The 27,129-nt window shown below is 38.6% G+C and overlaps 1 protein-coding gene and 1 pseudogene across 1 annotated transcript; one reads left to right on the forward strand and one right to left on the reverse strand.

Annotated features, from left to right (window-relative positions):
• Nucleotides 1-14,292: 14,292 nt before the first annotated feature.
• On the reverse strand, nucleotides 14,293-26,827 carry LOC140230732 (CD5 antigen-like; annotated as a pseudogene).
• Nucleotides 22,164-25,547, forward strand: LOC140230504 (uncharacterized). Its single transcript, XM_072310656.1, has 3 exons — nucleotides 22,164-23,059; nucleotides 23,103-23,356; nucleotides 25,510-25,547. The coding sequence occupies exons 1-3, from the start codon at nucleotides 22,164-22,166 to the stop codon at nucleotides 25,545-25,547; spliced, it is 1,188 nt and encodes a 395-aa protein (XP_072166757.1).
• Nucleotides 26,828-27,129: the final 302 nt, after the last annotated feature.

Raw genomic sequence — 27,129 nt, forward strand, 5'->3', positions numbered from 1 at the left:
GTCGAACACAGTGTGGAACACAATGTGTAACACAGTGTCGAACACATGTGTTTAATATGTGATTTTGGGACGTGTGGTAACACTGTGTATTTACCACAGGGTGAAACACAGCGTCGCCACACTGTGCAACACAGCGTTACCACATGGTCCAAAACACATAATTACACTGTGAATAAAACCACAGTCTCACACACTGTGACCACAGGGTTATAACCACATAGTCCATTACACTGTGGTAGTCACCACATAATTCACCACACTATGGTATTCACCAGATAGTTTACCATACTGTGGTAGTCACCACATAGTCCACCACACTATGGTATTCACCACATAGGTGCTAAATCAATTTTCATGAAATTAGACTTTTTGACACACATGCAGATTGTATTCGTATGTATTCGTTGTTACAAGTATTGCGAAAAAATGGAGAAATCAGGGAATGACAGATAAGTTTTGTCCAAAAAGGTGCTAGATCCATTTCTGTTGTGTTCCTAAAGGTGCAAGAGTAAGGCCAGTCTAGCTTCCCTACCTATTCAGTATAAAACTTTTCCGATAACCCATATATTACTTGATTTGATATAAGCTGTGAATTTAATGTTTCATTTCTATATATGCATTTCAATTTCAAGGAGAAATGGATGAACAAGTATAACAGAATGTGTAAAGATAACAAATTATCCTATATAGAAAAAAAAACACGTGCACAGTCACAGAAACTAGTACTAAAACATCTTTTTAGTGTTGTACGTCATCATGCTTACTTTTTTTTGTGATAAAGGTGATATATCCTCCATACCAGTCCAGTTAATTCTTTACACGTAGATTTTCCCCGAGGCACATTTTTTTTTCTCTCTCTCTCTCATCATTGGGTAGGTCCTACTATTGTTGGAAATTGCACGAACACTTAATAGAAGGCCCTACCACATAGTCTACCACACTGTGGAGTCACCACATAGTCCACCACAGTACAATGTGGTAGTCACCACATAGTCATCAAGTGTATCAAATACCACATAGTCATCAGGTGTATCAATATTTTTGCAATGCATGAAGGCACGGTTACTAACTAGATAACACTGTTATTGAATATGAAATTACCTTTTCATAACAAAATTTATGACATTGGGTATAACATAACATTATTAGACAATAGTTCAAAGGAATTCCCTTCACAAATACTTCGAATTTAGAAGTATTTTATGAATTATCTAAAATTTAGGTTGCTTTTTATGAATATTCATGAGCTATGCAAAATCTGTACCACAGGAATACCACAGTGCTACCACAGGGATACCACAGGAATACTACAGAAATACCACAGGAAGTATCACATGGCGTACCTCAACACTCCCATTTGATAGGTCATACTGTAGGAGTATAGGACAGGTTAAGTACTGCTTAAATCAATTGTTATAATTCGCAGCATAACTCACCTATTATGAGATTCTGGAATATGCGTTTTGTTTTGTTTTTGCCTTTTTTATATTCCAGTTGGTACTACTGTGTGGTACTGCTGTGTGGTATTTTCCTGTGATAGTCATGTGGTAAAGCATGTCACGAAAAAAAAAAAAAACCCACAAGAATATCCTGTGACATATTTCTGTAATTAAAGTGTTCAAGAAAGCAGTTGTAAACACATTTTGTATCCACACTATAATGAATATTCTCGGCACACTACAAGAAGAAATTATTGTGTGCAAGTAACAGGCAATGAAGTGGCATTTGTACATGGTTCTGTGATTTTGGAAGATGATAGTGACGCTTTGTTCTCATTAAGTATGTAGAGCATGATGGCCCATTTGTAAAGAATATAGACAGGGAGAGCCATGCTAATGCTGGACACATCAGAGTAGTGAAACGTGTGACCAATAGATTGTATGCAATACCTCCTGGTGAAATCGTAGGGAAACATGTGATTTATGAGAGAAACAGGGAAGTTATAACATGTCACCCTTTGTTCTCTTTCCACAACTACAGATACTCCTAGTATTATATCCTTCCTAATGTTTGATGTTATGCATCCGTAAACAGTATTAACACAACACTAAATGCATGATTTATTCATCTGAAGGTTGGATAAATGACATGTATAGGTCATATTCTCACATTAAATGAATCTGTTGTTCCATGCCAGTATTTGAAATTTGAAAGGTATCAACTGAAATTAGAAAAATAAATAAGTATATAACATTTGCAACTACCGTGTACTTAAATAGTGTCGTATATTGTCCAGCTACACATATGTATAAGTTATTGGTTTATTACTTTATTGGATAATCAGACCAGTTGAGTGGCTTAACAAACTTGATAAAAATCTCTGGGGAGAACATGTAGTGATGAGGTAATTCTCTTAATTTGATACATATATGTACATTTATTAATAAACTACAATACTTGAATCCTTTGACCACACTGGTAAAATGCTCTCCCCCGAACAAAACCAGAAATAGCCTGGTTTTATAAGGATTAACATGCCATGTGGTAGTACAAGATCTGAAATCCCATACTGACAATACTATAGCAAAGTTCAATATACACCACAATGTGATAAACTTGAGTCATTTTGTGTCAAAGTACTAGATGTTTAAAGAAATAGTTTGCGCTTTTGATTGTGAATAACTGAAAGCCCATGAAAATATAACTTTCCACAAATTTACACAGTAGGTAGCTAATATATAGCCATACAGTTTTGTTGTATGCTGTTTCCTGCAATATTTTGAAACAGTAACCAACAAAATTGTAAGTTATTCAGCGGCTACCGACTGTGTAAATTTGAGGAAAGTTAATTTCATTATTTTTTTAGTTATTCAAAATAAAAAATGTAGTGTTTTTTTCCTAAACATCTAGTATGTGGATATTATTGTGTTAAATCAATAATCTGAAATCCCACTGTGTAACAACATTATGGCCACAGGAGTACACATATTTTAATATATACCACACTGTGTGTTCAGTGTGCCAAGTATGTGGAGATGATGCAGGTGAATGATCTGAAACCCACAAAGTGAAAACACCGAGCACAGGGTTTACACATAGTTCAATATATACCACACTGTGGTAAGCACAAGTCACAGTGTCCGGTAGGCCAAGTCTCTGTGGATTATGTGGTAAATGAATGATCTGAAATCCCACAGTGTGACAACACTATCAACACAGGGTTTACACTTAGTTCAAAATATACCACACTGTGTCAAACATGATTCACAGTGTTAAGTATGTCATCTATGTGGGGATTATGTGGTAAACCACTTAAACTGAAATACCAGACTATGGTGGCATTATGAACACAGGGTTTACACATAGTTCGATACATACCACACTGTGGTGTATGTGTGCCACTCTGTGTTCAGTATGCCAATAATGTGGTACACTATGTGATCTCAAATCCCACACCGTGACAATGCTGTGACCACATGGTTAGCATATTGTTTACACATAGTCAACTATGTGAACACACTGTCGTAACACTATACCACACTGTGATATATGTGTGCCACTCTGTGTTCGGTATGCCAATTATGTGGTACACTATGTGACCTCAAATACCACACTGTGACAACACTATGACCACATGGTTAACACATTGTTTACACATAGTCAACTATGTGAACACACTGTGATAACACTGTGTTTGTTCCATAAGGGTACGCTCACGACGCCATTACTCACAATAGGACATTCCTACCCTTTGTGTAGAGACCTCGTCCTTACCGTAATACCCAAGGGCTTTTTTTTTTTTTTTTAGTAAAACGAGAGATGTGACAAATTTCCGCATGATTTCGGTGTACAAAAATAATCTTGCTCTCCTAGAATGCTGTCTATCCTCTTCCATTCTCCTAGAATGCTGTCTGTCCTCTTCCATTCTCCTAGAATGCTGTCTGTCCTCTTCCATTAATGCTTAGATGTAAAAAATCCCATTAAACCAAGGTTATAAGCTGACGAAACCATCAAATATACTTTTATTTCATATTATGTACATGACTCCCAACTGGACTTCGAACCATGAGGAAACAAAAACTGGAACCAAGGCGTATGGGGACACAATTTTTCTCATACTGTTCTTTAATCGCAGCGCGCTATTTTGATAGAGAATTAAACGGAGCACTCGGGAAATTAGCCATTGTAAATGTGGGACATATCTCTGAGAGTTTGTGTTGTCAGACAATCCACAATTACAGGAACGAGTGAGCATTGCAAGAAAATAATCAACCAACAGAGTGAGGTAGGACACTGGAGAAGCCAAAGAACATGAATTTTGTCAAAATCATGATGGACAGAGGATCGCTGTGAAGAAGACGAACAGGGAGGAAAAGAGAGCAGTACAAGGTAGACGAGAAAGTTCAGTGACAACGAAGAGAAACATGGAACACACATAACATGTAAATGAGGACAAATTGGTTGTCTCCGAGGGCTTCAGAGACGATGACAATAGAGAATGTATAACACAGAAATCCGAGCGGACATTGGGAACGACATGCATATTTTTTGACTGGCTCCCGTTATGTAAAGCTAGTGCGCTTTGAGCGCGCGAAAAGGTCCAGTAGTGATGTAGTGAATGGATGAAAAAGAGAAAAGAATTACTATGTTGAAAAGAAAGACAGGATAGAAAAAAATACCTGTTTGAAAGACAAAACTTTCGAGTTCAGCGTCCTGCTATTAGAAATAAGATTCGTGTGACACACTTTACTCCTCTCAAACAAGGGCACTAACCCATATAACCTATTCTATGCAATTAAGATGTGACATTGCGGGTACACACGCATGGGAGTTCCTAACATGTCACGCCAACTCACTGACAGTATCACAAACCAAGGCCGAGTAAAAATTACCATTAAACGCATATGGAAAGCTGTGAGTGTTGCGAGGTATTAACCAATCGGGTTTAAAAGACTCCCATTATGCTGTAAGCGGTGCGATATTTTAGCCAATCGGGTTGTAGAGACTCATCGTTATACGTAATCAATATACAAGGAAAACATGGGGAAGGATTTATAAACATAATAGGTTTCGTTGACTGAATAATCCAACTTTAAGTCATTGATGTCGTTCGACGTGGGCTCGCTAGAATAGAACAACAGGTGGCAGGACAAAAACAAACAAAACACGGGCGTGTTCGAGAAGGCTAAAAGAAGGCTAATGCACCTGAGGTATTCAATAGTTTGTTAGACTGAAGAACACATGAATTTACATAGTGATAACACGGAATTATCGACAACGGATGTGTAACAAGACTAATCAGTTGTGGGTGCTAAGTACGTAATACGTTACAATAAAGGTTTTGCATGACTCAGAGGAGAAGGAATCTGGAGCAGGGTTGACGACCACAAAAAACTGTGCACTATAATGTAGGTAGAGAATGATATAAAAGCATTGATAGATCGGATTGCCAGTGTAAAGAAAAAATGTGGACTTAAAGTAGGCTGGAGCACCTGAAGTATCAAACAGTTTGTTTAACTAAAGAGAACATGAATGCGCATAGCAATAACACACATTATATGCAACTGACATGATTGTATCGAGAATAATCAGCTGTGGGTGCTAAGTGCGTAATTTGACTATAAGAGAGACTGTGCATGACCATAAGGTGGAGGAATCTGGAGCAGGGTTGACGACCACCAAAACTGTACAATATCATGCAGGCAGAGAGTAATATAAAAGCACTTAAGAATCGGTTAGCCTGTGTGAATGAACTTCATGGAAGGTTGAAAGAAAATTACACAGGAATCTGGAGCAGAGGAATCTGATTTATATACTAGATTGTTGTTATGCCTGAAAATCATCGGACACCTATCCGGTAGTTGGGAGTAACAGTCATCTCGCGAATATGTATGTACGGCCTGAACATACAAACACCCCGGTTCAACAAACAAATTGGAAAGCATAAGCAGAATACACGGGGAAAATGTTCACATGGCAGGTGGCTGCTAGCAACAAACTAACAAAGGATGCGTTCATCGAGGTTACTCAAGCTATGTCAGTATACGTAAGGCACATTAAACAACAGCAGAAATGCATTGAGCACCCGAAACGCAGAACAATTATATAATAAGACCTGCTCTTAAGGGGACGGCGCAGCATCAGCCAAGATTCAGCCTTTAACTTTTTCCAGGATACCCAGAAACCACCCTATGAAAAACCAAAAAGCATCTCATAAAAAACTTTCCATCATCACTTAATTTTAGGAGAAAGAGAGAGAAAAGGAATAGAAAAGGATAAGTCCCAACCGAAACTGTACCATCCCTTCAAGGAGACGCTCGAGCAATGCAGAGAAAATACCGACAGTTACCATATTCAAACATGTGCAAAATTACCTGCATTCATACTCTGCATGTAGTTTTAAATGAAAGTACATTGTATACATTGCTTGTTGTGTCTTGAAAGTCAGGGAAATCCATCAAGGAAAAAAAAAACCCAGAGTTCAAACATGTGCAAAATTACATTCTCAACATGGGTATAGACATACACGCACCCAATAAAATGTAACAAGCAGGTTTGTTTGAGAATGTGAAAAAATTGGTGCATGATACTTGCTCCAGTCTAACTTTAAATACACTTATTGAGGTCACTCAACTTACGGTATGGCTACATCAAATAACAGTATGAATGCATGGAGCAGCCGGAACACGAAACAAACAGGGCTGACTCTTAAAGGGACACTCTGGGCCATAGGACAAACTTTCGTTAAAAGGTCACAGAATCTGAACCCATACCAGAGACACTAAAAGGTCTAAAAACAGTATGAATGAGAATTATCTAGCTACATGACACAACGAGACCAGTCATTTGAATAAAGAAATGAAGAAAAGGAAAAAGAAAACCGCAACCCTGAACAAAATATATATATATATATATATATGTTGCAAATTGAAGAAAAAAAGACAAACAACTGGAGGGTATTAACACAAAATCAAAGTAATCAGTTATAATCAGATATGATTTACACATCTTAGATATACACTTCGATATAACAATTATTATCTGCAACATTGTCAAATAGATAAACCCTATATCAGAAGGAAAAGGTGGAATCGAAAGAAAAAGAGGAAGAGGAGAGAAAGGAACATCAGATGCCGATTGTAACCGGAAGTCTTTCGTATATGTGACCCTGCACCTCAAAACAAACAAAAAGTCGCCAGACATGAATTTTTAGTTGAGACCACATTCTGAAAGAACAGACTTTAAGCTTTAAAATGATGTATAACTCAAATCAAATGGACTCTCCTAACCTATCTAAATATTGGAAAGAAAGCACAAACTCTGAGAAAAGAGGCTCTGAAGTGCAGTGTCTATTCAAGCGCTTAATCTTTACCAAACCGTGCTGGCTGTGCGATGAATGGGACAAAAAACAGGAAGTAAACCACAAGAGTAACAACAATGAAGGGATTATCAGATTAAACTGAAATTAAGCATGCCTCATTAACACATTCTGTCCATAATTAATGCCAACTTTCAAAGCAGTAGCCCTATCCTTTCAAAAGTTATTAGAGATGAAAGTTGAAAGAGTTGAGTGAGGACAAGGTTTTTCAGAAATGAAAAAGGGATTCCAAAGACACATCTAATCACACTATTCTACCAAAAATGTTCGAGATAAACTGCTAAAAAACACACGTTCCTGCCCGTTTTATGATAACAAATTTTAGCATGATGTAAAAGACGACCCGCTCTTTCAGAAAATATGAAAAAGTCAAGTTCGGCTAGGTTGACCCATTTCACTTATTTTCAGTCCTCACGCAAAATCAGTGTGTGCGACTTTATGTTCGTTTTGAGGTGCACGGTCACATATGCTGTGGCTTGAAGAAAAAAATTGATATCTGATCTCCTCATTCAATATTTCACTTTATACAGGAGAGTAATGAAAGGAAGTAAAAATTCTCTCCATGAAAATGGAGCAGAGCTTTACATCAGTAGGAAAATAATGATAATGATAAATAGCTCATCACACCTGCCTTCCACACTGTGTACGTAAATTCTTTTCTCCCTCCTCTTCACTTTCACCATAGCAATTATTGTTCGAAATTAGCACCCCCAACAATAACAAAAATATAAGGAGAGGAAAGAAGCAAGACCTCTAATTCATGGGTGTTGTCATAAACGCTATGCAGTATAATGCTTTATCTTACTAGATGAAGCAAGCAGTAAATACGCCATTGCGATACAATATTTTTGTTACAAGACCAATTTCAAGCATAATGGAGTGAACATCACGATTGGCACTGTGCGGTCATTTGAAATGATGCAAACGACCACAGAGTGATAGAGCATGGTGAAAATCTAAATAAATAAATAAATGCAAAATGCAACTACAGATCTGCCTACATTCACGTATCCAAAACAGTGAGATTCCACATGGCAATCGGGGAAATATTTGTGTGTTACATGTATTGCAATGAGTGAAAATAATTTCCAAATCAGGGATTTTCTAATGTTCTCTGATTTCAATATAAACAGAATATGACATTATCAGGGAGACTCCAGTCGAAGAATCAGGGAGACTTGAATTGGCAGCATCTGCAGTTACATAAAACGCGAAGCATAGTCATAGCTTACTGAAAAAAGAAAACACATTAGTTGGGATTAACTCTAATCACTTCAACTCTTATCGTTCAAAGCCGAGCATTTGGCTAATAAAAAAAAGAAAAAAAAAAGAAAACTGCTGCTTATTCAGACAAGGGTGCACCGTGTATACAGTTCAAGATATATTATCAGCAATGTTGCATTCATGATAGCTGCTTTGAAAAAAAGTAAGCAATCGGGCATGCAGCCCAAACCTCCCGTAATACTTCTCAATATATCAACTTTACATAACTTAGAAATTTAACATACTAACATTTTTGCCACTTTTTAAACATAAAACACCCTCGACATGAGTAGAAAAACTGTATGGCGAACAGCACTATGACAAGAGGTAAACTTAGCGAGTACAAAAAAAATGGTAGCATGATATAGAATGATTGCTCTTAAACAAATCCAAAAGAAAAATGTGCAACGGATACTCTTACTCTTTCCAGACAGTCCAAGGAGTCTGCGGGCCGCCACCGGCTTTCGTCTGGCGGGTCTGCAGGAACACTTGAGTTCCATTATTGCGTATACGGGTCGACAATTTTTTCTCTCTGCGTAGGTTGAAAGCAATGGAGGCTAGCCTGCCCCTCTCGCGCTTCATTGTGGGCGGTAGGTCGGTCCGGATTGTGATCCGGGAAAAATCGAGCGTGGGAAGATGAGTCGCGGGCTGTGGACCGACTCTGGCAGCGTAAGCCGCGGGTGTTAGGCGAGGATGAGCAGTTGAATGACCAGGTGGTGAGGCTGGCTGAGCTGATGGCGCAGGTTGGGTTGGGTGGGCTGACGCGGCGCTTAAGGCGGGCTGATGACTCGAAGAAGGTCCTGGTCCGCGTTTCGGTTGCTCGTAAGCCTGTAGATGGGCGTCTCGGTCGGCCATGTGCGAGAATCGGACAATGATTGGACGGGGAGCTGTGGGCTGAGAATCCCGTCGAGCAGAGGGCAGTCGATGGGCGTTGATAATCGGGATATTTCGTGCTTCCTCCGGACTTACATTGAGAAAATGCCAAATCACCATCGCAACGACCTAATAGATGTCTTCGTCTTTGCCGTCGGGCATCCCGTAGATGAGAAGGTTCTGTTTTCTTTGGTGGAGTTCTAGCAGGATCAGCTTTTCCTCTACGTTGCTTATCTTTCTTTCCATTTCGCCGTTGATTTTCGGGATCGTTTCCTTTTCTATTGTTGTAATTTGACTGGCGTTGAAATTGACTGCTGTTTCGATGTCTGCGACGAACCTTTTCGTTTCAGCGAGATCATGTTTAACAGCGCATATTTCAGAGAGCACAGAATCCATCTTTGCTGTCATTTGTGACGATGAATTGGTAAACATTCCTTTAAGTTCATTGAAGATACCGGTGACAGAGGCAGGGACTGATTGTTCCCACTGGTTGCCAGGGGCAGCGGGCGGAGCGACAGCCGTGGAGACAGCCGTGGAGACAGCCGTGGAGACATTAAGGGCCTGCTCAGGTGAAGACGAGGTTTCGGGCGCAGTTGTGTTTGATCCCGGGGGAGGTCCGGAGGCAGCTCTTGCCGACTCATCTTGGACGGGAGGCGGCTAGTCCACAGACGAGTTCGAGGACTGCGATATCTGCGAGTGACTAGCAGCAGAGGAGTTTTTCGCAGGCATTTTTGGACGTTTGGAGGTAGTTGGCTCTGGCTTTTTGTTGCTTTTTGCCACGTAGGTTTTTCTCACGTTGTACGTTTTGGTCCTACAATCCTCAGACATGCTTAACTATAGCCGAAGAGTGGAAGACTAGAAAGTTACATAGTAACTTCAGCTGTGTGGATTCACTGGACTGTGGTGGGTGGGGGGAGGGGGGGGGGGGAGCCGAGACAAAAACACGTCCGTCTCTTACGATGACATTCTGCGAATCATTCCATGGTCCAGGGACCAGAGAAAGCGAGAGTCTATATTTCTAGAAAATGTATAATCTTGATTAATAATAATTATGTACTTCAGACATGAAATTGTGAAGATCATGTTTTTCACTTACACTGTACACACAGAAATCCTATAAACGAAGTTGAGCATATTTTCCCAAATGCTTACAAAGTTAACTATGTCGAGATGTTCCACATTAGAATACTAAAAATGAGTGAACAAGTAATTGTTGACACCTAAAACAAACGTTTACACCAGAATCAATCCACAATGGGCATCCCGCTTTCATAACACTCGTACGCTATGTAACTGGAAGGAGGCCATATTTATTAAATGGCCGTCAAAAGAAAGGATGTGATGAACCTATTCACTTTGCTAAAACATCATTATATTGAAAACCTTCACCCACACACTATACTTTTACACTTGAATCGTGATTATATATCCTTTGAGTAAGAAGATATACAATATTCATTACCTGTTGTATGGCAGCCATATTTATCAAAATGACCGTCAAAACGTAGGATGAAACGATTCATATTCACTTACAGTTGAATTTATCGGAATCCTTGACCCCATAAACATATAAGTTGGTACCAGAGTCATGACCCTTTGTCCATATGTTTTAAGGATATGTTATATCTAGCATGGTGGCCATATTTTTTCAAAATGGCCGCCAATAAGTAGGTTGCCATGATTTTATCCTTTCAAAAATTATTTTATTGGAATCCTTGACCCTCAAAACCTTTACTTTGGTACAAGAATCACGACAATCGGACTTATAGTTTCCAAAATACACAGCATTGCTATATCACATGGCGGCCATTTTGAATAATGGCCGCCACGGCCGCAAAAGGGAGAATCAGAATGGCTTCCATATCAGAAATGACTTGTATTGGCATCACGTACATGTGTACCAAGTATGGTGCTTTTACCATTAAGTGCATGATTTTTTTTTTCTATATCCGCTGGACTACATGGAGTTATCATGGGGCTCTGGACATGCGCCTTTCACATCGCTCTTTTTCTATTTGGAAAAAAGAAAGAAAATCGGGAAATCAGAATAAAATTTAGATTGAAAAGAAAAAAAATCGGACAAAAATCACAACACCCATTTTCTGTGCAATTCAACATGTTGACCTCTGCTCCCCCCGCAGCTCCCGACCAAATCGCCCACCAGAATATCGTTCAGCGGTATATACCTGATCTGATATAGTTATAATATCAAAGGACGAAAAAGAGAGAATTCCTCATACAAACACTTTTTTACAAATTCGACTCTTTCTTCACAGACTCATACCAACAAAAAAGCTGTTAGTCTCCCTTTATAGCGACACGCTTAATGACTTGACGTATGCTATCAGTTAGTAGTTAATTACACTTACTTTAATTCATGTACATGAGATAAGCTGCGGTTAAGAATGTGATTGAAATGAGAGTGCAAAAGCGGAATGTTTGTGTTGACAATGTTGCCAAGATACGTGTGTTTACATCTTGTTGTGATCGAAGTTTATACCTGTAGTCCAGGGATAGTCAAGAATGTGAGCGTGAAAGGTCCATCTATACTTACACTGTTACTTTAAACAACACAGGTGCCTTTGTTCAATCTATTCTTCTTCTTTTTTTTTGTCTTTGGGTCCTCCTATCTAAAACATGTCCTTTTTCTTACTTTTTCTTCGTAGTTATCAGACCCCTTATTTCTATCTTACTACTTGATACAGGCAGCATCAATTTTATACAACTTATAATGTTCTCTCTGTGTGTGTGTGTGTGTGTGTGTGTGTGTGTGTGTTTATATGATTTTGTGTGCAAAACGTGCAGGGAGTGCAGGGAAAAACATTTCTTGTGCGGTTTCAGCAACTATCCCACCCCACCCCCCCCCCCCAGACTTCTATACTCATCCGTGGGAAAAAAAAAAAAAAAAACACCTGATCAAGCAGACACTCAGGCACAATGAGTATAATCAAGACATTAGTAGTCATACCCGATATATACGATGTGTTGTCTTCGCTGGAATTTATTTTATATTTAGTTACATTTTGCAGTAGCAGTCCCCTGATTTTTACAACCGCAATAGTTGAGCACATAGAAATATGTCATTTTGTTTTAAGCTTTTCGTTTCTTTGTATATGCACATTCATTTACATTGGTATCTAAACCATTTCTTATATCTACGCAATAAATTACATGCATTTTTAAGATCTATTCATTTGCCTCGAAAGTAGCAAATCGAGTTTACCCTACGTGCATACTGAAAAAATTAAGCCAATATTACAGACGCCATACTAAACATACATACACGCCATACATTAAATAAATGCAACTGCGAAAATCACTCGTTTGTTAATAGGATGGAAAGGGTAATTTGCTTGATAGCTTGTAACTGCCACTGAAATTTGCGACAACGTTATTTTTGTCAGCCTTTATTTGTCAGTTTAAACACAGTTAACAGAAATTCTTCACTTCTCGAGTTGTCTTCTATACAGTACTGACTTGTTTGACTACTTTGATCGATCTGTTATCCTGACGGAAATAATTATTTGTTTTAAGTTTGTCATTTCCATTGACACCTTTTTGAGAGCATTTTGACTAATTTGAAGGCAGAAGTATCAATTACACAATGGACATATAATTCTTGTTGTGTGTATCATCATTAGATAGCTTTTCTGATTCTACGATAGAGTGCTGTACAGAAGGCGGGTCCCACACTATTTCTAAAAATTCTTTTGAATACATGCTTCTGGGCCTAAATACATGAATTAATAGGAAAATAAATGCCAAATTAACAATCACGAGGTATGCAATTCTGTACGAAGAGCAAAAATAAAATGTCATATTCACGAAACAATTGCAAAGGATACATTACCTGACACGGCAAAGGAAGCTCTACAATCATCACTTGAATGCTTTAGATGAAAACTTATTTGGGTTGTATGTTAAATTCTTATGACGAATAACAGTCAAAGACAGTTACTGCAAATTTCCATCCAATCAGTCAAACAAATGTTAGAAGTAAAAAAGAAATACGTTTTCATATTATGCCTGTATTACTGATGGCAATAAAGTAAAGGCTTACGCAGATAATTTATATGCCACTTCCTATAACTTCCCTTATTGTTTTTACATTAAAAAATTATAACATTATTCTTTATCAATAATTCTGCACCTATGAGCACCGTGAAAAACGTGCAACTTACATAGGTTCATATTCAGTGTGATTTGACTTGAAGGATGCAAAATATGTCTTCATGAATTCATGTCTTGACAATATGCTTGCATAATTGAAGAGGTGATGCCGTCACCTCACAACTTTTCATTGACCTGTAATTTTCTTTTTATTGACACACATTTAACAAGAAAAAGAAAAGATGATACCGCCCTTTGCACTAATTTTATTGTTTTACGTGGTCGATAAAACGGAAACATTAGATGCTTGTATACAAGCAACCAATCACGGGTAGACGATTTAAACGTCCCCTTTGCCATCATTTGCCCCCCCCCCCCCCCTCCATTTTCCTTTAAACCCCGGAAGTGGCACAAGAAAATAAAATGAAACCTTGAAGTGTGAGCGTGGTAAGGCCTTTGTCTTGGCGGTTGAAGACAATTGTGTGTGTTAAAGTATAAAGTGCCCCCCTCCACTTTCGAAAACGTGCCTGGCGCCGGCCATGTAAAGGAATTGATAAGCAATGACGAAAGGCGTCTTGTTTTGTGGACATGTTCTTGATCCTGGTAGGGAGGTGATTCTGGTATTAAAAAGGCGCGGTTCGTCCAAAGTGTACGTCATCAGGTAGCAATCCTATAGAAGGGCATTGCTGCCATCAAACACGAACTGCTTGACGTAATCATGTTCCGTTTCAAGCTTGAGTCTGCTGTGGATTTTCGGCCGTGGAATTTATCGACGGTGCAACGGCGATTGATTTATCGCCGTTACTCACAGGATCTGCCACAGAATCGTAGTTCGGAGGTGGCTGCGGAGGACTCGCCGATTGTGGATATGCCGTCGATTGCGGATAGCTTCCCGACTGGGGGTAGCCTCCTACCTGTGGATAACCTGCCGCTTGTGGATTACCTGCCACTTGCGGATAACCGACAAAATGCGGATTACCTGCTGCCGGTTGCGGATTGTTTGGTATCTGAGGATTAGTCGGGTTCAAAGTCACAGAGGGCGCTGCTGCAGTGGTGCCGTTGGGATACGTTGTGCCGCTGACAGTAAATGCTGCCACTCCTGCATTAGGATGTTGTGGTCTCCTCATCCTTCCGATTAGCACCGCGACACAAGTGACCAAGGAAGAGAAGACTACCAGCGAGCTAAGCACGATTCCTGTTATCACATACGTTGAGAGTCCAGATCCAGAGTATCCTAGAAACATGAAACAAAAGGCTTCAATGCTAATGACTTAAATCTAATCACTTGAAGAAAACATTCCATTCAGGCAAAAAGATTTAATAAAAACAGACAGATGGTGAGTAAATAACATAACATGATCTTAATAGTACTCTTAAAAAGAGGTGTTGATGTAAACAAAGAAACTCAAACAAAAATGCTCTATACTGACATGATACTCACATAATATGCATACCAAATTATTTTTGCCCTACAACAACGAAAAAAGTGTTGGAATGGATGTATCTATCTATTTATCTATTTATTTGTTTTATAATTAATTCATATCTTATCAGTTTTTTTTTTCTTTTTATATCTATTCCAGTATCTTTGGTAGAAAAAAATCCCTGCGGGGCTCAGGCTGTTCCACCGTATTTACAGGTTTCAGACCTTTAAAAGACCTACCGTAAGAGGTGTGCTGGCAGCGAATCCCAACGTCCTCAGTGTGGTCGCAACCAGTGCTGCCAAAATTGACGTTCAGGCAATTCTCCACTCAAGACTCGTACCCGTAACACGACAAGCTGCTAACGTGAATGGCGCCATCACCTGGTCCGAAGTACTCCAACGCCACATCGACATCGTCGTAGCCAAGCTGGTCGCAGACGACTTCGGCCTCGGTTGACGACCAGGTGTTGTCGCATATAGTGCCCCATGAGTTTTCGTGGAAGATTTCAACCCGGCCAGCCTGTGGTGATGTCCCGCCCACCAGGCGAACGTCGTATTCTTGAGCTGCAGAAGTTAGTCAGAAGAACATTTTGAGTTCTATTTATAGCGAGAACGTGCACTCATGTGTCCAAATGTTAACTAACAGCTTTCTCGTGACGGCTGCTAAGAGGTCGGCCCTAATATGACACAATCACATCATAAATGTTGCTAATGTTGAAGAGCGATTCCAAAGCATTTAGTTTTGACAGTTATAAAACTAGAACAGTAAAAGAGTTCATAAACTGGTTGTATGGATCCTGGCAAAAGTGACAAGTCTTTAGTTTTCGTGGAACATGCTCAGCTGGCATAAGTTTCGCCATTGCCCACGTATTTTGACCGCTATGACTGGAGGGTAGTAAAGACCGATCAGAGATACGCGTACGACTGCGGCTCGCCGTAATGACGCTCAACGACATCACAATTGCATACTTTTAGCAATGCGCAGTCACTTAGATACAAAGCAGATAATGCACGGGTTTATGTTCGGGACGTTAGGGGAGATCAATGCAGAGCACTTTTGCGTATGAAATGCCATGAAACTACTAAATTCATCATGACAAAGATAATAGTGGTGATGATGATCATGATGGTGATGATGACGACGCTGATGATGGTGGTGGTGATCTTGGTGATATTAATGGTGATGGTGATGATGGTGGTGATAGTGATGATGATGAAGGTGATGGTGATGATGATGGTAATGGTGATGATGATGGTGATGATCATCAGGGTAATAATGGTGATGGTGATGATGGTGATAATGATGACGATGATGTTGATGGAGATGGTGATGGTGATGGTAATGATGATGATGGTGTTGTTGATGATGATGTTGATAGTGATTGAGAAGTTGATGATGGTGATTGAGATGTTGTTGATGATGATGATAATAATAATGGTGATGGTGATGTCGATGGTGGTAATGATGATGATGATGATGGTAATGGTGATAGTGATGATGGTGGTTATGGTGGTTATGATGATGACTGAAGAATAAAGATGTTAGTGGAAGAGGGACTGTAGACCCTAAAATAAATGCGATTGTTCAATGCATTGTACTCTGTACAGATTGCTGCTGTGCTCGTAAAGCTGCTTTCCGAATCCGGGCAGGATGACGCATTTTGATAAGGTACGTGTCAATAAAAGACCTTAATATTAAAGCATGATTGACTATCGAAATTCAAATTTTGAATTCTAAATTGTTGCCACATCAGGTAATGTTTCAAGCTGCCGAGTGAACACTTTAAGAAGATCGACTTGAGAATGAAGGGAAGGGGAAAGAGAGGCGGTCTTCATGTTCACGACAAACCACATCTCTACGTACCATACGGTCCGCCTCTACATTCGATGGCAGCGGCTTCAAGTCCACCGGAACAAATGCTGCCCCAGTTGCTGTGAGAACAATCTTGGATATCAGATTCGTATCCGGTGCAATCGACATCTGAGAGGTGATTAGGTCTCTCGTTCAGTCCAGAGAAGGACAAATAGGCGTACTTGACTCCATCAAAGCCGAGCTGACGACAGGCCACCGAGGCGTCTTTCCTGGTCCAGCTCAAATCGTCGCAAATTGTCCCCCACTCACCCCCATGGTAGATTTCAACTCGGCCCTCCCTTGGTGTCGAACCACCCGTCAACCGAAGTTCGCCTTCAACATCTAGAGAATATAGACAGGGGGAGGAGGGATTGAAGAGGAATAGAAAGGGGGAATGATGAAACATATTATTCTCTAGGTATGCACCTCTGTAAAGAAACAGCCTGATGCAACTAAATGTATGAGTGTGCTGAAAGTATGGAAGACCATAAAATGTATGAATGTGAAATCGATATCGCTTTCAATCATCGTTGTCTGCGTTTCAATAGGCCAATGACAATTAGCGATTGTATAAACGTAATCATGTGAACTTGATCCGCCGAGTATGTTCTCTGATCGCTTGAACATTATTAGATGATTATGATATAACAAGACAGGGATTACTTTGGTTGTCGGGAGCAGACATACTGTTCTAACATCAGCGATTGCTCCTACATGGAGACTACTGGCCCTCTTCGTCTATTTTGATGGAACAGTCTGTGTGTTCCCTCCCCGCCTATTAGCAGGTGCATAAGTTGATTGAGGAAACCGCGAGTCAATTATGTTCGCTCACTTTGTGTACGTCATAACTCGGATAGATGAAACTCCAGTACAAGTGGATTAGTAATGCCTCCACCTTGGAATACTGCCCATCTTAATCAAAAAATGAAACAGCGAAATTTCGTATTAGTTTTGCGTATTATTTCTGAAAAGGATGTAAAGGGTAATTTCCTTGTTACTTTGTCACTGCCACTGAAAATTAATTTATAACACTGCAAACAGCTAATTCCTGCTTCACTTCTCAAGTTGTCTTAGTACTGACTTTTGACTATTTTGATCGATCTGCTTTAATAGATATCCTAACAGAAACTTTTGTTGTAAGTTTCTCATTGCCACTCACTTTTTGAGAGCCTTTTGACTAGTTTGAAGGCAGATGTTTTTCATTACGCAATGGACAGATGATTCTTATACTTTGCTTTTACTGCGTTTATCAAATTAGACTTTTTTGTATTGCTCACCTACACCATCACTGCAAACAACACCTGCATCCTCATAGTGTCCGCAATAATAGAATGGATTATCCGCATAGTGGCACTCCATAAGACCGCTCTCGAATCCCGAACAGAGGATTGATGTTAGGATTGCCTGTGATGAGTTTCCTTCACCGAAGAAAGCGAGCCGCGTAGCTGTCAGGGCCTCTGGGAAACCGAGCTGCCGGCAGACTACGTCCGCATCCTGAAAATCCCAGCTATCGTCACAGACCGTAGCCCACTGGGAGTTATGGTAAACCTCGACTCGCCCCTCATGACTTACATGTCCACCGACGAGACGTACGTTGCCCTCTAAACAAAGGACAGTGATTTGAAATGCAGTACAAAACAGCAATTACAGTGCCTTTGTTTATAATGAGAGCACGTTGGTATACTTTATTAGATAGTGGTGTGATAATTATTTTGATAACTATTGAGAGCGAACACCCTGGTCAAGGGATTACAGACGTTTAAAGTATATCTTTGAAGATTGGTGTATTTTATGTGCAGAGAAGAATTCTCTACCCATGATGGGTGATCTCAAAACATATCAAAAAAAAAATGTAGGCATTACCCAATTCGTGACAGACTTCCGTGACAATCTCTTCATATGCGTGTGCATGATTCATCAAATTATTTTTTTTTGCTGTTGATTACATGACATTAAATGATGATGTAAGTTTTTTTTTAAAAGAAAGTCACTAATCTCGTTTAATCTCTTTTAATCTCTAATCTCTTTTAATCTCTTTTAATTTATAACTGGTAGATGGTTCTTTTAATTTATAACTGGTAGATGGTTCTTTATAACTGGTAGATGGTTTGTTGCGACACGGATTGTCGCCCCTACACAGATTGTCGCCTCCTGCTCGGGGCGACAATCCGTGACGGGCGTTGGCGGCACGGATTGTCGCCCCCTACACGGCGGCACGGATTGTCGCCCGCCCTCGAAGCACATTTTGCTGGGTAATATCGTTCTGGACATAATCATTGAAATACTAACACATAACTTACATGGCTCCATCCATGCAAATATGCCATATAAAAAGTCATGGTGAGGTTTCAAGGAAGTGTGTATGTGCGCGTGCACATGATAATTTAGTGTCCGTTTGTGCGTGTGTGTGTGTGTGTGTGTGTGATGGAAGAATGTGTTTATTATGTCGATTTTTTGCGTATGTGTTTTTTAGCTGCGCGTGGGGAGGGATAACTAGTAAGCTGTTGCTGGCATAAACGTTGATATTGATTTTATCAGCAGCTTTGAATTTGATGAGTTTGTTTGGCAGATTTGTATAATTATGAATTCGGAGTGGAGCTTGCGTGCGGGCAGATACTGCTTTTCTGCATACGGTCCATTATGCCTTATTTATCAACATTGGGAAATCGTTTCATCAGGAAGGAATGTGGTATCGGTTCGGGTGTGCGTCGGTATGTGGGAAGGGGGTTACATTTCGTTATTGCAAAAGTTTGTTACTCTGAAGGCTCATTCGTCCGAAGGCTCATTATTCCGAAGGTTCATTATTCCGAATTTCATTTTTGGATCAACGAACCTCTAGGTATAGGGATTTGTGTGTTTCGGATATTAAAATGAAGCCTCGGAAAAAAACGAAACTTCGGAATAACGGAACCTTCGTGTGTGTGTGTGTGTGTGTGTGTGTGTGTGTGTATGTATTTGGGTTGGTGAATGTGGGTGTGGGATGATTTAGGTTTTGTTTAATCAGGGGTTGGTGGGTTGGGGATTGGATTTGAAGAAGGATAGTTATAAATGGTATGACAGATGTTGGTAGGATTTAATATTTAGGATAGATGTAGGCCCTAGATTTGTTTCGGATGGGGAGGGGAGGGGGTGGTCGGGTTTTTTATGACTGATTTCATTCTAGATTCGTGTAATGTATTTGTGTGTTTTTTTTTTTATGTATATGCCCTTGTAAGTAAGAAGGTGTTACATGATCCAAACCAATGTATTCAAGGAATATAGGTTTGGTAGGGCCCTACATGTCAAAACTTTCTCGTGAAGAAATTGTTAGTAGGGTTGGTCTATAATCGAGTTATCTATGTTGAAGTGAGATTATTTGTAGTATAAATTGACAAATGGATTTATTTCTGTTTCGAAATGCCATTTGTAACTTTTTTTTTCATGTTACACCCAGAATGAGTCGATTTATGAATGATTTGAATGAAATCAATGAATATCAAGGAAAAAAGTGTTGAGTTGGTTTATTTGCATTATGAGGATTTGTTTGAGTGTTTGTTCGTGTTTGTTTGTATTACGTATGTATTGGCGGTGTGCAATGGCAGTTCGTTTGTGCTAAAATCAACTAACGATTGACAAATTTTTTACGGCGTGTGGAAATTATTCGCTCATGCATAAAGCATGCCAAACCCATTCTGGGACAAAGAATAGTGGTATGGACGTTCTAGTTTATAAGACTGATGGAAGAAAATGACTGCAATGAAAAATGAACAAAGACAAATAACATTTGGGGAGGGTACCTCCCTCGTATGTATTTTCTCTCGGTCTCTCTCTCGCCTAGCCTGCCTCACCGCTGATATTGGTTCACACACCCATAATTTAGATCAACGCTGGAGTGAATTTTTTAAACACGTGCTCATACACTCTGAAGGCGTTTGTATTGCCACAGTAGCGCCGCTATATTCCACATACACACGTAAGCATACAGGCACACGTATACACACAGACAAACAAACCACTACCACTATGACCACCACACATGCACAGTTTCTACATATTGTATTATTATACTCCAAACACACACACATACACACACTTACACACACACACACACACACAGACACACACACAGACAACAAATCATACACATCACATATCATGCAGCTCACAATACACACACACACACAAACACACATACGCATAACTTATCAGTCATACCCATCCCACCAAAGCTTAACACCGGAGGAACCACCCCGAGCCCGGGGCGACAATCTGTGACGGGGCGACAATCCGTGTCGCAACAAATTTTTTGCCAACACGGATTGTCGCCTTCGAGGTCAAAAACTGGGAACTGCACAAGCGTCACGGATTGTCGCCAGGCCACAATCCGTGTAGGGGGCGACAATCCGTGCCGCCATCGCCCGTCACGGATTGTCGCCCCGAGCAGGAGGCGACAATCCGTGTAGGGGCGACAATCCGTGTCGCAACATGGTTCTTTTAAACCTCCCACACTTTTTGGTATTGAACTCCGATTTTTTTTTTTTTATCATTATTATTATTTTTAGTACAGCACATCCCTCACTGCTTTGGCAGATATTTATCCTCCTGTGAACTGTCCGAAAAAAAAAAATCCCTTTGTTCTACGAATCACCTGTTGAAACTCCGAACCCATTGATAAGACGTCCGTATTATACATGTACAGTAAGCAGTTTCCATGAATGTATAATCGTTCACATGTTGTGTGTCGACACGAGGCGTGGCTGCTTTTTCGCGCCACGGCCGACTGATCTCCAATGGTAATTAAGCCACAGCAAGTAGCACCTGCGTTTGACGCATGTTAAACGGGTTGCTATTAACACCCTGATTTCCATTCAGTATTTGTACTGTTTTTTTTTTTCTCTGGTACGTGTGTTAATGGGTGCATGGTTAAAAGTCCCACATTCAATAGCCAATACAGATGTTGCAAGAAATGTACCTTTACTGTTTACTCCCTTTACTCCCCCCCCCCCCCCCCTCCCCGTATACGGGAAAGCCTCCCTGAACTTTAACTGGGCAAGTGTCACGGTCCTTGAATTCTCTGTCTGTACGTGTTTTAAAACACAACACCTTTATACTGACTGGTCCGGCTATCCCCTGGTGATCTGTTGTAATTGCGTACTAGTAATTATTGTAAGTGTGACCAAGATGGGTCTAATTGTACCAAATTTTGTATTGTGTATTGAAACCCCACACACATTTGCACTTTGTAAACACACCTGCACAGTAGTATGCACTTGCAAAATGCACATTAGCACCTATGCAGTTGTTGTCTCTCAAATCTCCGGTAATTTACATTTCTGTATTACAGAATGGCGTCACATGTGAATACCCACGATATTCCTGCTGACATTATGCCTATGCGCGACAGTAAATATTACACACCCCTTGAATTCCATGATATTGTATCGTATAGTTCAGATAATATTTCACTTCTTCATATAAACTCTAGGAGTTTGAATAAAAATTTTGAATATTTGGAAAATCTTTTGCACTCTTTAAACAATTTTGAATTTTCTGTTATTGGAATAAGTGAAACTTGGTTACATCAAAACTCCCCAGATATCTTTAATTTACCCAATCATAAATTAGTTAGGGCTGATCGTCAAGGAAAAAGGGGTGGCGGTGTTGCGTTTTATATTGCGCAAAATTTACAGTTCAAAATCCGTTCTGAAATCACGTTAAGATATGCAGAAACGTTATTTATTGAAATTGAGAACCCAATCTCTAAAAACGTTATTATAGGTTTAATTTATCGACCTCCTGATCTGAATTGTGAATTATTTTGTGATGAATTGGATTTATATCTCCATAAGATAGGTAATGAAAGTAAACATGTTTTTATTTTTGGTGATTTCAACATTAACTTTTCCCCCACATCCGATAACAATAATTCCCTTAATTTTATGCATTTAATGTATTCATATGGTTTTATGTCGATTATCAATAAACCCACCAGGATAAATCCACACTCGTCAACTCAGATTGATAATATATTTTCGAATGTGTATAATAATACAATTATGGGGGGTATATTATGTTCTGAAGTTTCTGATCATTTACCAATATTTTCAATTTGTGAATGTAAAGTGGGTCGTAATAAATTACATGATAAAATATGGTATTATAAAGAGTCAAAACGTAATGTGGAATTATTGAAACAGAATTTATTTTTAGAGGAATGGACAGATATTTATAGTATTAACCCGTTGAGGACGGACTGATTTTGCTACAACACGCATTTCCCATAGACACCTGCCCGAGTACAATGTTAATTTGGCATATAAATGTTTTAATGATAAATTATTGTATTATTATGAAAATAATATTCCTTTATGCAGAATAAAAAGTAACCGAAATAAACCAAGAAATCCTTGGATTACAAAAGGTATTTTGAAATCCATAAACACTCGTAATCTTTTGTATAAGTTACATATTCGTAACCCAACTGAATTTAATTTGAATATGTATAAAGTTTATCGAAATAAATTAACAAAATTGATTCGTTTATCCCGCAGATTATATTTTTCTGATAGAATGAAAAAGTTTTCTTCGAATATTAATGCAACATGGAAAATTATTAAAGAGGTCCTAGGTAAAAAGCCTGATTCTCCGCCAACGGATGATATCACATTAAACGGTATTAAAATAAATGATCCCAATATGTATGCTAATTCATTTGACTCATTTTTCGTTAATATCGGTCCGGAACTTGCTACTAAAATTAGCAATACTTCTGCTCATTTTACAGATTATCTTTTTGACCAAAATCAAGAGTCTATTTATTTTAATCCAACAAGTCCCATTGAAATTATTAGTATCACTAAATCTTTAAATAGCTCTAAATCTTGTGGTTCTGATTAAATAAGTATGATGCTATTGAAAGAAATAGTTTATCCACTCGCAGAACCGTTAAGTTATATATTTAATCTTTCTTTTATGCTATCACAAGGTATTTTCCCTGACCTGCTGAAAATAGCGAAAGTTAATCCTGTACATAAAAAAGATGATCCTCATGAAATTAGCAATTATCGTCCTATTTCTTTATTGTCTAGTATATCCAAAATCTTAGAAAAAATTGTTTATAATAGACTTCTTAAATTTATTAATAAGTATGATTTACTTATTCCCAATCAATATGGTTTCAGAAAAAATTATTCAACTGATTTAGCACTAATACAAATTTATGACAAAATTACGAGTGCTTTTGCAAACAAAGAACATGTTGCAGGTATATTTTGCGATTTGAGTAAAGCATTCGATACTCTTGATCATTCTATTTTACTCACCAAACTTAGTCATTATGGTATTCAAGGACAAGCACTTTTATGGCTTAAAGATTATCTAACTAATAGAAGACAATATGTTATCTTTAATGGTTGTGAATCTGACCCCCTTTTAATTACATGTGGTGTTCCTCAAGGCTCAATTCTAGGCCCATTATTATTCCTTCTTTATTCTTTATGTTAATGATATCATAAATACATCCTCTCTTCTCTCTTTTGTTCTATTTGCTGATGATACGAATATATTTTATTCTCATAAAGTATCAAATTGGTTTAAGTCTAATAAACTTTCTTTGAATATAAAAAAGACTCATTTTATTCATTTCAAACTTCAATTTCATAATGAAGATACGTTGATACATATAGAACATTGATGATATCCCATTAGAAAAGAAAATTAATTCAAAATTTCTAGGAGTATAATAGATGAAAGTTTGACTTGGAATGAGCATTTACATTATGTTACAACGTGTATTTCTAGAAATATAGGGATAATTTCCAAGCTGAAGTTCTTTCTTCCTCGTTCAACTTTATTTCTATTAAATTCCTTAATTCTCCCATATATAAGTTATTGCAATGTTGTATGGGGTAATTGCGACTCTACCAAAATAAATTCTATATTTAAATTACAAAAGAAAGTTATACGTATTTGTACAGGATCGCATTTTCTGGCTCATACTGATTCTTTATTTCATGAGCTTAAAACATTAAAGGTTTTTGATTTGAATATTATTCAAGTAGCAGTAATTATGTTCAAATATATACATCATCAACTTCCATCATCGTTTGATATCATGTTTAGGTTTAATACTTCTGTCCATTCGTACCCTACTCGTATATGTAGAAATTTCCACCTTTTGAATCCCAAATTATTAGTGACACATAAATCTATAAGACATTCGGGTCCGGATATTTGGAATAATCTCCCGGATAATATAAAGTTTTGTTCAAGTATTTATTCTTTGAAAGCTTCACTTAAACGATATTTGATACAATTATATTCTCCAAACCAATTGAGCTAACAAATATTTATAGTATAGATTGTCATCTTATTGTCAATCTCAATTTTCTTCCTTCAACTGCATCTTGCACTCTCAACTGCACTGCACTCACCTGATCACCTTCCTCCAAGAGAGTTATGTCGTTGGAAAGTCATTTTATGAGGCCTCCATCCATTTCAAGCTTAATCGCTTATGATGGTGGTCTCCTGCATTCAATTATCTCTGTTGTTTACTGAAAAATACTGTATATTTTATTTCATGTTTCTGTGTATCTACATTGCTCAATGCAATCACCAATGTGAATCTATTTATGTACTGTTATCGATTTATTTCACTGCACTTGTTATTCTTTGTCTTTGTACTTTTTGAAGTTTGCATTCAAATTGCATCTGATTTAATGCAGAAGTAAAAGCAAGCAAACAAACAAACAAACAAGTGTACGGACATAAATCAGCCAATCTTTATCGATATAAGTGATCATTGATTTCTTATTATGTGTTACGTTGAGAAAATAAATTTTACTGAATGCAACGACGTCACTATTCTCTGGATTATATTAACTGCGTTTACACCAAATCCGGCACGGATCACGGAACGGGGCTTTTGTTATGGTGCGCCAAAAGAAACCATGTCTGGTTCTGTTAAATATTATCACTTCTCCGCTAATAATTTTGTTACAAAATTAATCTTCTAGTGTTGATTTTGTTGCTCTTGATTTTGACATAAGAATAATACTTTGGGTGATTTTGTATCGAATTACTGATTCTTTTTTAAGAGAATCAGTCATGTTTCCTTTTAGCGTACCATAGCAAAAACCCAGCCCGTTGCCCGTACGCGTACGCGTTTTTTTTTAAAGACGGCACAGACTGGGGCATGGCGCGTGTTAAACCTATGGGAAAAACGTTGGGTTAGGGTTTATGGTTAGGGTTAGGGTTAGGGTTAGGGTTAGGGTTAGGGTTAGGGTTGGGGTCAGGGTTAGGGTTAGGGTTAGGGTTAGGGTTTGATGGTTAGGGTTAGGATTAGGATTAGGATTAGGGTTAGGTTTAGGGATAGGGTCCCCAATCTGTGCCGTCTAAAAAAAACACGCTGCCCGTACCGTGTTCGGTGAATTAAAACGCGCCATTAGTACCCATAACACGCTGTCCTATCAGTTGCTGCTAGCTATTAAAGCATGCAGCTCACGGCGCCACTATACGCACAGAATATACGTACATTTTTTTTTTTACTTTTTACATTTATTTACACACCTTACATTATTGTATATGTATGCTTACCATTATTCACGCGTCCATTTTGCTTGGACTCATGTTGTTTATCAAGGATAATTATTCCAATATTAACACAGGATATCTAATATAAATGAATAAATAAATGTATATGTATGTATATATATATATGTATATATATATATATATATATATATATTTAATGTAAAAATAGAAACTGTTTTGTGCATATATGTACAACATTTGCTGTTCTCGAACGATTCCATCCAAAGACCAAGACTAGTCGTTATTACTGGCTTAACCTGCCTGCCGATATGAAAACATTGCGCCCACGACGCCATTACCCACAGAATTGATATACCAGCGTCGACATGACTGCCCTCATCTGTGTAGAAACCTCGTACTTACCGTAATAAGCAAGGACTGTTTCCAGTAAAGCGAAAATTGTGACAAATTTCCACATGATTTCAATGTAGAAATGTTTGTGCTAGACTGCTGTCTGTCCCCTTTTCACTGGTGCTGATACGTCACGAATCTGTTTCACCCTGTTGATATGATGACGACAATGTCAAATGTCCTTCTTTTGCGTTGATTATGTACACGACTCCCCTACGCATTTTGGACTTTGATCCCAGACAAATGGATGCAGAAATGAAAGCGTAGCCAACGCGTAGAGACACAAAAGCTTTTTCATTTGTGGAATGCCATTCTTTCATCCCTTCGCTTTATGTTTGCTAGTTTTGGCGTGACGTATTTTATAATACA

The sequence above is a fragment of the Diadema setosum genome, chromosome 7 (genome assembly GCF_964275005.1).
Source record: "Diadema setosum chromosome 7, eeDiaSeto1, whole genome shotgun sequence".
Taxonomy (NCBI): Eukaryota; Metazoa; Echinodermata; class Echinoidea; order Diadematoida; family Diadematidae; genus Diadema; species Diadema setosum.

What these genes read in the sequence shown, in the direction of transcription:
- LOC140230504 (XM_072310656.1), top strand. Translation starts at nt 22,164, where the DNA reads ATGGCGTCACATGTGAATACCCACGATATTCCTGCTGACATTATGCCT. An exon ending in GATATTTATAGTATTAACCC is followed by an intron (nt 23,060 to 23,102) that starts GTTGAGGACGGA and finishes CATTTCCCATAG; the next exon opens with ACACCTGCCCGAGTACAATG. An exon ending in TAAATTAACAAAATTGATTC is followed by an intron (nt 23,357 to 25,509) that starts GTTTATCCCGCA and finishes TACTTTTTGAAG; the next exon opens with TTTGCATTCAAATTGCATCT.